General features: G+C 40.7%; 1 protein-coding gene across 1 annotated transcript; it reads right to left on the reverse strand.

The window, feature by feature from the left end:
• Nucleotides 1-144: 144 nt before the first annotated feature.
• LOC143131856 (uncharacterized) lies at nucleotides 145-8628 on the reverse strand. The gene is made up of 6 exons (XM_076291441.1): nucleotides 8584-8628; nucleotides 3826-3924; nucleotides 3374-3667; nucleotides 606-707; nucleotides 423-515; nucleotides 145-285 (listed from the first exon to the last, which is right to left on the reverse strand). The coding sequence occupies exons 1-6, from the start codon at nucleotides 8626-8628 to the stop codon at nucleotides 145-147; spliced, it is 774 nt and encodes a 257-aa protein (XP_076147556.1).
• Between the last annotated feature and the right edge of the window lie 3147 nt (nucleotides 8629-11775).

Here is an 11775-nt window from a genome sequence, read left to right on the forward strand (position 1 = left end):
ATTGCAGTACCATTTTTGGCCACAATCTTACATATGGTTCCTTTAATGCTGCTAAAGGCTGCAAGTATAGTACAATGAATTATAGTAATATATATTGGTCATGACAATAATATCAATGTATTCATATTTAATACAGTGCTCTAACTATATGACATTGAGTTGTAGTTGTGCAACTATTGCTCTTACTTTGCCACCTGCGTCACGGCTCTTGTCTTTCATCTTGTTGATCTGAGACTCAGCTACAGTATACCAGCTCCTGCTTATGTTGCTATTGGCCTGCTCTTCCTGAAAGGTCCACACAAATTAAGTGTATTTCGTCTATTGTTTGTTTGCATGTTCAGCAGTTAATAGATTAAAAGACTTTGATAATAGATAAAACAAGGACGAGAAGGAAAAACTAAGGAAAAGAGGATGTCACTTACAGCCTCCTCTGATGTTCTCTTGTAGGACTTGACCGTCAGCTGCAGTTTGTCCACCAGATCCTGAAGACAGCTCAAATTCTTGTTGTCCTCAGTCTACAAATGGGAGAGGTGGGTACATTTTGTGTTAGCATTTAGCATTATGTATTATAAAAAGTCTTTTTAGTATGGTATAATTGAATAAACCTGATAGGGAAGCTCCTTGATGCGACACTCATATTTACAGATTGCTTTGACAGAATCACTTGCCTTCCATTGCTCTATTTCCTCATTTTCCAGCTCTCTCACCTAAATTTAACTAAAACTAGATGTACCACAGAGCAGTACAAAATATGACCGCCGCCCAGTCCAGCACATGTTTTCCACAAAAATAAGTCACGCTGAAAGGCATATATGATTCTAACTGTCTCACTGAATTGCATTATGCACACTCAATTCTCACTGGTATCTGCTAGACAACAAGTACCAAAACATGATTAGTTCTTAGATTTCACATGTAAAATACATTTTATACAACCCCACCCCCATCTTGCCTGTTCATAATTCTGAGAAATTCTTGAATTGTGTGCATGTGTGGGTGTACACGTTTATGTTTATGTTTATGTGTGTGGGTGAGTGTGTGTGTGTGTGTGTGTGCGTGCTTGTGTGTTTGCCTGCGTATGTGTGTTTGTGCATGTGCATGCATGCGTACATATGTCTACTGTGTGAGTATGTGTCATACGTATGATTACTGTGAATGTATGTGTGTGCGTGTGTATCTGTTTATGCACATGTGTGCACATTAGGGGTGTAACGGTTCATGTATTCGTATTGAACTGAAACGGTACGGGCGTCACGGTTCGGTGCATGAATTTACACGGAGAATACACGGTATCAAAATACATAAAACTCGTGTGCGGATTAATTAATGTCATGCGCAATTACTGTTAAGTAGCGAGAGTTACGGGAGTTCTTTAGCGACACCTAACGCTAATCTGTAGCCTCGCCTTAGCTCTGAAGCTCTGATTGGCGCCTATGTTCTTTTTTTGTCAGGTCGTCGGTCAAGTCAGTCAGAGATAGCAGCAACATAAGCAAGTGGTGGCGACCCACAAGAGTTAGAGGATCCGCTGGTCTCTTTAAGATCGCAAGTTTGAGAACTTCAGTTACAGTAACGTTAGGTTTAGATGAAACTGTGTGTCGGCATTGTTCAGTAGTTGTTGGGTATGTGAGTGGAAAAATGCTACACATATTAGAAGCCATCACCCAGATGATGTAGTAGGCTAGCTACCAATCACTGAAACGAGGGGTAAAAAACTTCCCCTGCGCTTCAGCAGCCTTTGGATACATACAAATAGGGCCAAAACCTATGGCTTAAATTAACCGATTTCGTAATGACAGAAAGCTATGTAAATCGCGTGGTAACTTGTAAGTTCTCACATGAGGAGCTGGTAGTGTTAAGTGACAGTAAAGTGACAACGCTAACCAGGCTAATAAACAAACCATGCTACGGTGAGTTAACGTCAAAGGGCAAAGTCACGTGACTTCTAGTTGTAGTCTCTTAATGAAATGAAAGGAGCAATTTCGCCCCAGTGGGTGTTTGTTTTTTTTAAAAAAAGGCAAAATAGTGTGATATTTTCACAGTTAGTAGGCTAGATTATTACTTTACACACAATGAAAAATATTGAGGCAAATTGTAGACCCTTCCATATACAACTAAACACAGATGTTGAAGGTCTTGCTTAAGTGGATTTTTAAAAATAATTTTTCTATGTAATTTGCACTTTCAGAAATAAGAGATGCTGTAGGCCTATTTTCAGTTTTATAGCTGATTGTTTTATTTTGTTTACAAGTTACAGATGGAGTCTGGGTACTTATTGTACTGTTTAGCCTACATCTTACACACTTCAGGCTGTTGCAGATAGCTCAGGAAAGAGACTGTAGGACACTAGGTGGTACAGCCTGAGAAATGTACAAAAAAAAATGCTTTCTGCATTTTTGTTTTGCTTTTCCCTCCATTGTACCGAACTCGTACCGAACCGTGATGTCCGAACCGAGGTATGAACCGAACCGTGACTTCTGTGTACCGTTACACCCCTAGTGCACATGGAATGGGTTAACATGACCCCTGGAGGCAAACATACGCAAAAAATTGGTCATCCTAGGCCCTACGGTTCTCAAGATATTCACAGAAAACTGTGTCTGCCCTACCCTCCTTTCGGGGGGTCCAGTCCAGCGGGGGGGCTACAGATCAAAACGAAAAATGATGGTTCCATGCTATCCATGTGGGGTTACATGCCCACCAAGTTTCGTGTACCCTGGTCTTTCAGTGTCCCGGGAATCCTTGTTGGTGTACGGTCACTAAATGTACACATAAATTATTTTATTGTAAAGTCCCCCATGAACGAAAGTCCACGAAACTTGGCATGCATTCGGAGGGTGTCATAATGATCCTACACTTTCAATTTCGTGCAGTTTTGACCATGTCAGCCAGAGATGTTGTGATGAAAACACCTCATTTTTACTTTTTTGTGTTTAACTAGGTGGCGCTATACATGAAATGAGTGGTTATGGAATGGGTTGACATGGCCCTTTGAAAAAAAAATGGTCCTCCTAAAACCTATGGTTCTCGAGATATTCACAGAAAACTGTGTCTGCCCTACCCTCCTTTCGGGGGGTCCAGTCCAGCGGGGGGGCTACAGATCAAAACGAAAAAAGGTGGTTCCATGCTATCCATGTGGGGTTACATGCCCACCAAGTTTCGTGTACCCCGGTCTTACAGTGTCCCGGGAATCCTTGACGGAAATTTGGACATGCGAAAAAGAAAAAGAAAAAAATTCTGACTAAACCTATATGCCGCTTCGCTGCACGGCGGTCATAATAAAGCAAATGTTGAACGAATGGTGATGTGCCTATTATTATATATAACCGAGCACTGATTATTAGAAAAAAGCACTTAGCAAAAACACAGCACTCACTCTGGACTCCAACTTCTGGATCTGCTTCTTGCCACCCTTCATGGTGATTTGTTCAGCTTCATCCAGACGGTGCTGCAGGTCCTTGATGGGCTCCATGTTCTTCTTCATGCGCTCCAGGTGAGCACTGGTGTCCTGCTCCTTCTTCAGCTCCTTTGCCATCATGGCAGCATCAGTGATGGCCTTCTTGGCCTTTTCCTCAGCATTCCTGCACTCCTGCACAGCCTCCTCTACTTCATTCTGCAGCTGGGATGTATCACCCTCCAGCTTCTTCTTCTGGTTCAGCAGGCTGGTGTTCTATGGGGACAAAAGACAAAAGTGCTCATGATATATTAATATATGATGACATAATGATAACAGATCATGATTAGTTAGAATAAACCTGATATTTCCTGAGAACCTTAGATACACTAGATCATCCAGGCTGCATAACGCTCTTTGAGGTTAAACAGCACAGCAGGCTCATGCAGGAAGGTGAACATCGCCATGTCATTAATTTTATCAAACTTTGGAGGGTTCTGGGGGTGAACACCTACCTCTTTTACAGTGATAGTCTGTGTGGGACACAAGGCAAATCTGTGTCTTCAGAAAATTCCTCTATCTTTGGAAAATAATATCTATATAGATATACTAGTGATTCAGTAAGTAAAGACTCTGAAATACAGTAGGTTAAGATGTATTTGTCAAGCATTACCTTTCCAAATTCAGTATCAACAATGACTTTGTCACCGTCTCTGCTTTGTATCATCAGGGTCCGTCACGAAGCAGGCCCTCTTAATGTCAAAGGGGCTAGTCTGAGCCTCCAGATGCTCCATATCAGACTGCCATCACTCATGATCAACACACTCATCAACACATCACTCATGGTGAAGTCTGCATTGTAAATGGTATGAAGTAATTACGTCCTCTACAGAGACATTAAGGATGAGGAACATGTAGAGTGTTGACAGTGATTTTGTCAATACCGTTAATATACTGAGGTGAATGTTGTTGAGTTAAGTTGTTTTAAGTTAAGGCCTGGAATGTATAAAGTGGATCAGGAGAAACAGAGTCCCGGAAAACTGCTGACGTAAAGCCCCTTCTCAAAAAGAATAATCTGCCATGCTAAACAATCCATGCTAAACAATTACAGGCCCATATCCAATCTACTATTTATTGTTCAAATTATTGAAAAAAAAAAAGTTTTAATCAACCAACCACCTTCCTAAAATTAAAGATGTATTGTGAATTCTCCCATTCATGTTTTTGGGCAAGTCACAGCACTGAAACTTAGCTTGTACCTCAACACCAACATCCTCGACCTGTGCTCCCCAGGGGTCTACTGGCTACTATTATTGAACTTTTATATGTTCCCCCTTGGAGAAATCATGAAGACAAATTTGATTTCCTATCATAGCTGTGCTGATGACACTTGACAACTGACACTTTACCTGGCCCTGTCACCTAATGACTATGGTCCCCTTGAACCTCTATGTCAGTTTTGACCAAATTGAAGTAATTGTATTTTATAAAAAGGAGAAAAGACTTAGGGTTGCTACTCTCCTTGACACAAATAAAAGGGCTTAAAGCAAAGGATACTGTTAAAAATCTTGGTGTTTTAATTGATAGTGATCTAAATCTACACAGCAAAATGAAAGAAATGACTACATACTGTATGCTTTTTACCACCTCAAAAACATTGCCAAACTGATGTTTGATGTCAATAGGCTTTTCACAGGACTTCCTAAGAAGACCATCAAACAGCTTCAGGTAATACAAAGAGACCAAATTACCCATCAGACATGCTTCAGCATTACACACCTTCCAGACCTCTCAGGTCTTAGGAGAAATACTTGTTGGTAAAACCCACTGTTAGAACTACCGGTAAATATGGTGAAGCAGCTTTTAGCTGATATGTGGTTCAGCTCTGGAACCATTAAAAATGCCCCAACTGTACCCAGTATAAAATCTAGACTAGGACCAAACTGTTCTCAGATGCTTTCTGCTGATCAAATGTACTGTTAATCAGATGCACTCTGTATTTTATTTATTATACTTTGTCTTCTATGTTTGTATTTTTCTATTTTATGTACTTTACTTTTAAACTGTTTATTGGCCTTTTATGATTTTTGTTACTATTATTCTTTGCTGTTGTTCATGTAAAGCACATTGAATTACCCCTGTGTATTATATGCGCTATGTAAATAAACTTGATATGTCTTGAAAATTGTTTTGCGATATTTTCAGTCTATAAATGTCACCTTGTTTGAATCAAGCCTCAGATGTTCTGTTATGCAGATATGATGTCACTTGCTGTAAATGAACAGACAAGAAGCAAACATATCACAGGCTGCAGGTACACTTTAAGTCCTCGCACACAATGCTAATTAAACAGATATATGTGTCTATCTCTGACTGCACCGTAAAAAAGGAAAAGTCAGGGCTGTCCAATTTATTAAACCACACCAAGAGTCTAGTTTTGAATGAAAAATAAAAAGATACCCGCACAATGTTCTATAAGCTCTGTTCTTCTTCAGGACAAAGACGTCTGGTCGAAGCATTGTTAATAAACCACTCTGGGAGCTTATAGAACAGTGTGCGGGTTATCTTTTTATTTTTTCTAGTTTTGAATGAAACACAACCTTATTGTGTTGAAATAGTCATTCCAAATGAGTAATCCATTTTTCTAATGGATCACGTAAGGTAGGCGTATATACTGAGGGGGGAAAGGAAAATAGGGTTTGTCACAGTTACTAAACCACCAAAAATTAAACAAACTCATGTTATGAGAATAACTGACATATTTTGCCACAGCAATGAATTTTCCAACAGAATCATGTAAGATCAATATGAAACAACTAAATACTGAACCAGTAAGGCAAATGAACACATTGGATGCCTTGGTGTCACCATTTCATTGTGTTCCCATGAGCCTTTGCAAGAACACTAAGATAATGCACACAGCTTACAATGTTGCCAAAAGTTTTCAAATGAGTTTTCTTAAAGAGAGTTATGCTTAGAGACCAGTAGAATTTGGGCCCGAGTTGTATCTTATATATTATAGATAGATAGATAGATAGATAGACACTTTATTGATCCCCAGGGGAAATTCAAGGTCTCAGCAGCATACATACAACACAAACACATTCTTTAACAGCAGAAAGAGTAATTAAAGTATATGATATAAAACACAACTAAGCAGTAAGGACAGTAGAAGATAAAGAATATGCTAAATATACTAAAATACAAATTATACTAACACTTAATACAATATATAAAAATATACTAAAATACAAATTACAAAAATACAAATTATACTAACACTTAATCTAAATCAATTCTAAAAACAGTATCCACATAGTGGTGATTAATAAATCAGAGGCGCTTGCAATGACTGAGGCAGGGACTGAGCCTGTGATTCTCTGTGCATAGTAAGGTATGGTAAGGTGCTCTAAGGTGCTCTGTGTGAATGAGTGTCATGGTGGTAGTGCAATGGTGATAGTGGTCATGGTGATGGTGCAAATGAGTAAGTCAACAGTGCAACAATGCAGAAATAAAGTAAAGTAAAGTCTATATATCTATATATTTAACTATTTAAGAAAATGTGGCCACAGTTCGGCTGTGGCATGGAGGGGGGGGGTTATGCATATGTGCTAATGTGCTAATATAGCACGCAAACAGTGAGGCATAAAGACAGTGGTACAAGTGGCTAGTGGACAGACAGTACCAAACATGGAGGGGGTGAAGAGGCAGACAGACTATGCAGAGAAGTCTATCTCTTCCCTTAAGTGAGGCATTGAACAGTTCAATGGCCCTGGGGACAAATGACTTTCTCAGTCTATCAGTTGTGCAAGGCAGTGAGCGAAGTCTCCAGCTGATCAGGCTCTTTTGCTTAACAATAGTGCTGTGGAGTGGGTGACACTCATTGTCCAAGATGTTGATCAGTTTGTTCAGGGTCCTTTTGTCAGATAGTGAAGTGATGCACTCCAGTTCAGCTCCCACTACAGAGCCAGCTTTCCTTACCAGCCTGTCAATTCGCCCCACATCCTTCTTCCTTGTGCTTCCTCCCCAGCATACTACTGCATAAAAGAGGACGCTGGCAACAACAGACTGGTAGAACATCCTGAGGAGCTTACTGCACACATTGAAGGACCGCAGCCTCCTCAGGAAGTACAGCCTGCTCTGCCCTTTCTTGTAGAGTGCATCAGTGTTGGCTGACCAGTCCAGTTTATTGTCCAGGTGGAGACCCAGATACTTGTAGGTGCTAACCACCTCCACATTGACCCCATCAATGTGGACTGGTAGCAGAGTGGGCTTAGACCTGCGGAAATCCACCACCATCTCCTTGGTCTTTGAAGTGTTAAGTTGAAGATGATTGAGTTTGCACCATTGCACAAAGTCCTCCACCAGGCTCCTGTACTCCTCCTCCTGCCCGTTCCTGATACACCCCACAATTGCAGTATCATCAGAAAACTTCTGCATGTGGCATGACTCGGCAGAAGCACTTATATGACCTTGCTTTGTTCCCACCATGATTGTGTTAGGTATTGAGCACAAAGTATCAGTGGTTTCCAACCTCTATGAATGCTTCTGAATACTGTGGCACAACATATTCAGCATGTCTTTAATAACAAAGTTATCTTCCTTTAAAGAAGAAACTGTGTTTGTTGCGGAGCTGCGTAAGCATGACGACAGACTCTTTTGGGCTTTCCTGGAGGCAACTGATGGAAACAGAGGTATGTGACAGTGAACAGGAAACTTTTAATTTAAACGGTTTCTTCTCAAATAATGAGTTGATCGTTTTGTAATGTAAGGAGGACCCTGTTACTGTTAACTTTTAATGACATTTTGAGTCTGTTAAGAGACAAAAAGGCATGTTTCGATGATGCCCCCAGACATTTAAATTTATTTTAAACAGTTTCATTGGAATTACTTACAAGTTGGGTAACCACGGCATGAATCAATTTTGTAAACCGAAAAAAGGACTAATTTTTTCGGAAACTGAAAAAAAAGGAATAATTCTAGACATTTCATTAATGTGCAACCGATGTACACAATAAAATCAAGTAAATCCAGGGTTTGTTTTTTCCAGTGTGTAGTCAGCCATGTTTCTGTATCCATATGTCTGTCAATCCATTTAGCTATCCTTCTTGCTATCCTCATCCATCCAACTCTTTATGTATCTATTCAGCTGTTTGTCTGGTCTCCTCTGTAGCAGCAGATTGACTACTTACCTCAGGGCTGGTCTTCACTGTATCTGCCCCCACTGCCAAGGCCATGGTTGATTTGTCCTTTTTGTGGGATGGTCCATCCCAATATGGTTGTGAGCATCAACTGACTCCCACCACACCAGAGCTTTATTACAGGAAAGCCAGCCTAAAGGGTGCATACATGGCAGGCATGTTTGGCATGTAGCAACACTAGGTTAATCTAGACAGACGGGAGCAAGCGCTGTGGGGGAGAATGGCACAGCGTCATCAACACTTGAACTGGATCCCTATAGAGTTTGCTATTATGAGATGCCCCTCTGACCCAGTGGCCGACTTGTCTTTCAAGTTTTAAATTTGAAGTAGTTTAATTGTCATGTACTCATAAAGGGACTTATAAGTAATGAAATTCCTGCGCTCAAGAGCCAGCTCAACTTTAAATAATAAATTAAAAGTAGTAATTAAAAAGGTATTGTGTGTGTGTATGGGGGGGTGTATGGTGTGTTTGTGTGTGAGTTGGGGGAGGGGGGGGAATGGGGTGTGTGGGAGGGGGATGATGAAATGGTGTGTATGGGATGTAATGGGGTGTGTGGGGGAGGGGTGTGTACCTGTGTCTGTCGGGGGAGGGGGGTATGTTGTGGGTTTGGGTGGGTGGGGGGGGGGGGTGTGTGTGATGAAATGGTGTGCGTGTATGGGGGGGGGGGGGTGTAATGGTGTGTGTGTGTTGGGGGGGGGGTCTTTCAGACGTCTCCATGGCCATGTAGATAATCCCACCCTGCTGATTCATGTGTGCACTTAATTTTTACTGTCTACATCAACGTCTACATTTTTCAGTCCACATCATCGGGACGGACCAACCTAGCCAACCTTGACCATGCCTAGGCTGGTTAAGAGTATTTGGGGTATTGGATATTTCAATGTGGTAATATGGTGGCAGCATGGAGGGGAGTGTCTCCAGGACGCTGGTTTCACTGTTAAGCCTTCATGAGGTGTCTTGACTTAACGAAACATCGGTGAATGAGGGTGCCCACTTGATAACCCCAATGACATGCCGCATACTATATATACTGCTGTTGGATGGGCCATTTGTCTTGTGTTTGTGACCATTTGTTGGCGGATTTGTGGGTAGCGTGCTTTTTAAAGTTAATTTGAGTAGGGGCTTCTGAATGTGTTTTTACCTTGGATTTTGGCACAAGGGATTTTAACATCTAATCCTGTGTATTAATGTAACTCATGCTCTCTCTGGTCAGTTGTCCTTTCAGTACATCAAGCACATTGCCTTGTTTTGGATCAGAAGCCTATCATTGAGGTCTGTACACAACAAAAATATATTTGAAATATATGTTCACAATATTTTTTAAATATATGTAAATATGCTATATATTAGAATATCTATATATTATATATCTATATATCTGCATATATATATATATATATATATATATATATACTGTATATATATTATATATTTTTTTTTTGTTTGTTTATGGACAGGAGATTATTATCTCCTGAGAACCAATAACAAATATAAAACTTGCATAAACTTCAAATTAACTTCTGCAACTTTGGAAACTAGTCCAGTAGACAACCACAGCTGTCTTTTTTTATGAGAAGCACTGTACTACTGGCACTGTGGCCCTTCCCCCACAGTCACGTCCTTATCACCATCTCACTGGTACTGCATTGTTTCCTTGAGAACAAAGATAACCCTGTGAATTTCATCTCAGGTTCCTCCATCAACTGCAGATGGCCTTTAAAAAAACACTTGTCAATGTACCTTCACACCCTTATGAATTTGTACAGCAGCTGGTCTGAGTGCACACAGAACTGCTGCTACTGTACTACAGATAATACTGAAACACAGGATAATTATATTGCAAAATTAATTAAGAATAGATACGTAATCCATATTTAATTTGGAAAATGAGATGAAGAAGACCTGGGTTTGGCCATTTTTAATTGATTTGTATGACCACAAAACTTTTGCACTAGATACACGTACACTTACAGCTTACAGATCTACAAATGGAAAAGCTTAGTGTCTATGTTCAAATATAACATTAAGATAATAAATAAGAGCCTGCTGCTGATAACTGAAATACATGTAAATGAATCCACTACACATGAAAATCATTGTGCATACTGAAAACATTAAGACTACAGGGTAGCTAGCTGCTGACCTCCCTAATCATATCAACCTCGTACCACTTAAATCAGCTGTTCGCACCCAGGAGGTGTTGAGTCATAGGCCTCTGGGTCTTAGACTAAGTAACTTGGGGTCAAGAAAGCTGTCAAGACATGTTTACACACCAGAGAAAGTACCAAGTCACCCACAAGGTGTTGATAATGTGACTGTGATGGCGTGAAGAGTGTGTGAGTGTTTCTCACCCCACTGGATGACCTAACACTGACAGAAATCACTTGATCAGCTATCTCCATTCTCACAAATCCTTAATTAGAAAGCTGTGAGATGTTAGACATGCCATGCCACTGTGACTCTTCTGGGGACCAGTCTCAGCTGTCAAGAGTCCTTGAGCCATCACCACTACTGCTGGGGGTTTTCTAATTTTGGATAGCTAAGAACTAGGAACATATGTTTGTTTAGGGTGCATAGCCATCATTGCAGTTCAGTGTCATTGGATTGAGTCATTGAATATATACTCTGTTCATGGTGGTGTGTTATGCTAGTTTTATTTTTTATCGTAGTAGGTTAACCTAAATGTGTTGGTTTCATGGCCTGCTATTGTAAAAAGGTGACATGTGCTTTGTTTAATGTGCTTGGATTGAATGTATAGGCCTACTCTATAACAATAAACAGGCACTGCAGTGCAACTGCTTTCTTTGAAAAGTTTATGTAACTGTCTATATAGCTTTCCTTTTGCTATGGTTTACCTTACACAGTTTTCTCATCAGCATCAGCAGGGCCGTTCACACCAAGAACAATAACTTGGATCACACCGGAGAACACTGCCACCCCGGCTGCACTCTCCACTAACTTTACCCTCGCCCATCTGGACGAGGAGGTGGGACGGGCCTGCTGATCTCCAACAAATGGAAATTCACCCCACTACTGCCTTCAAACAAATACGTCTCATTTGAATTCCATGCCATCACAGTGATTGCCCCAGCAAAACTCTACGTGCTGGTCATCTACCGCCCTCCAGGCCAACTAGGCGACTTTACGGACGAACTTGACATTCTGCTGTCCTCCATCCCTGA

This window comes from Alosa pseudoharengus, unplaced genomic scaffold (assembly GCF_046254945.1).
Source record: "Alosa pseudoharengus isolate Yale_2024_CS ecotype anadromous, Long Island Sound unplaced genomic scaffold, YU_APseudo_1.1 YU_APseudo_1.1_scf_18, whole genome shotgun sequence".
NCBI lineage: Eukaryota > Metazoa > Chordata > Actinopteri > Clupeiformes > Clupeidae > Alosa > Alosa pseudoharengus.

Excerpts from the sequence above, each read along its gene's own strand:
- LOC143131856 (XM_076291441.1), bottom strand. The coding sequence starts at position 8,628 with ATGGCCTTGGCAGTGGGGGCAGATACAGTGAAGACCAGCCCTGAG. Across the intron at positions 3,925-8,583 it reads CAGTGAAGACCAGCCCTGAG|ACTATCACTGTAAAAGAGGT; the intron begins GTAAGTAGTCAA and ends TGTCCCACACAG. Across the intron at positions 708-3,373 it reads TCCAGAAGTTGGAGTCCAGA|GTGAGAGAGCTGGAAAATGA; the intron begins GTGAGTGCTGTG and ends AGTTAAATTTAG.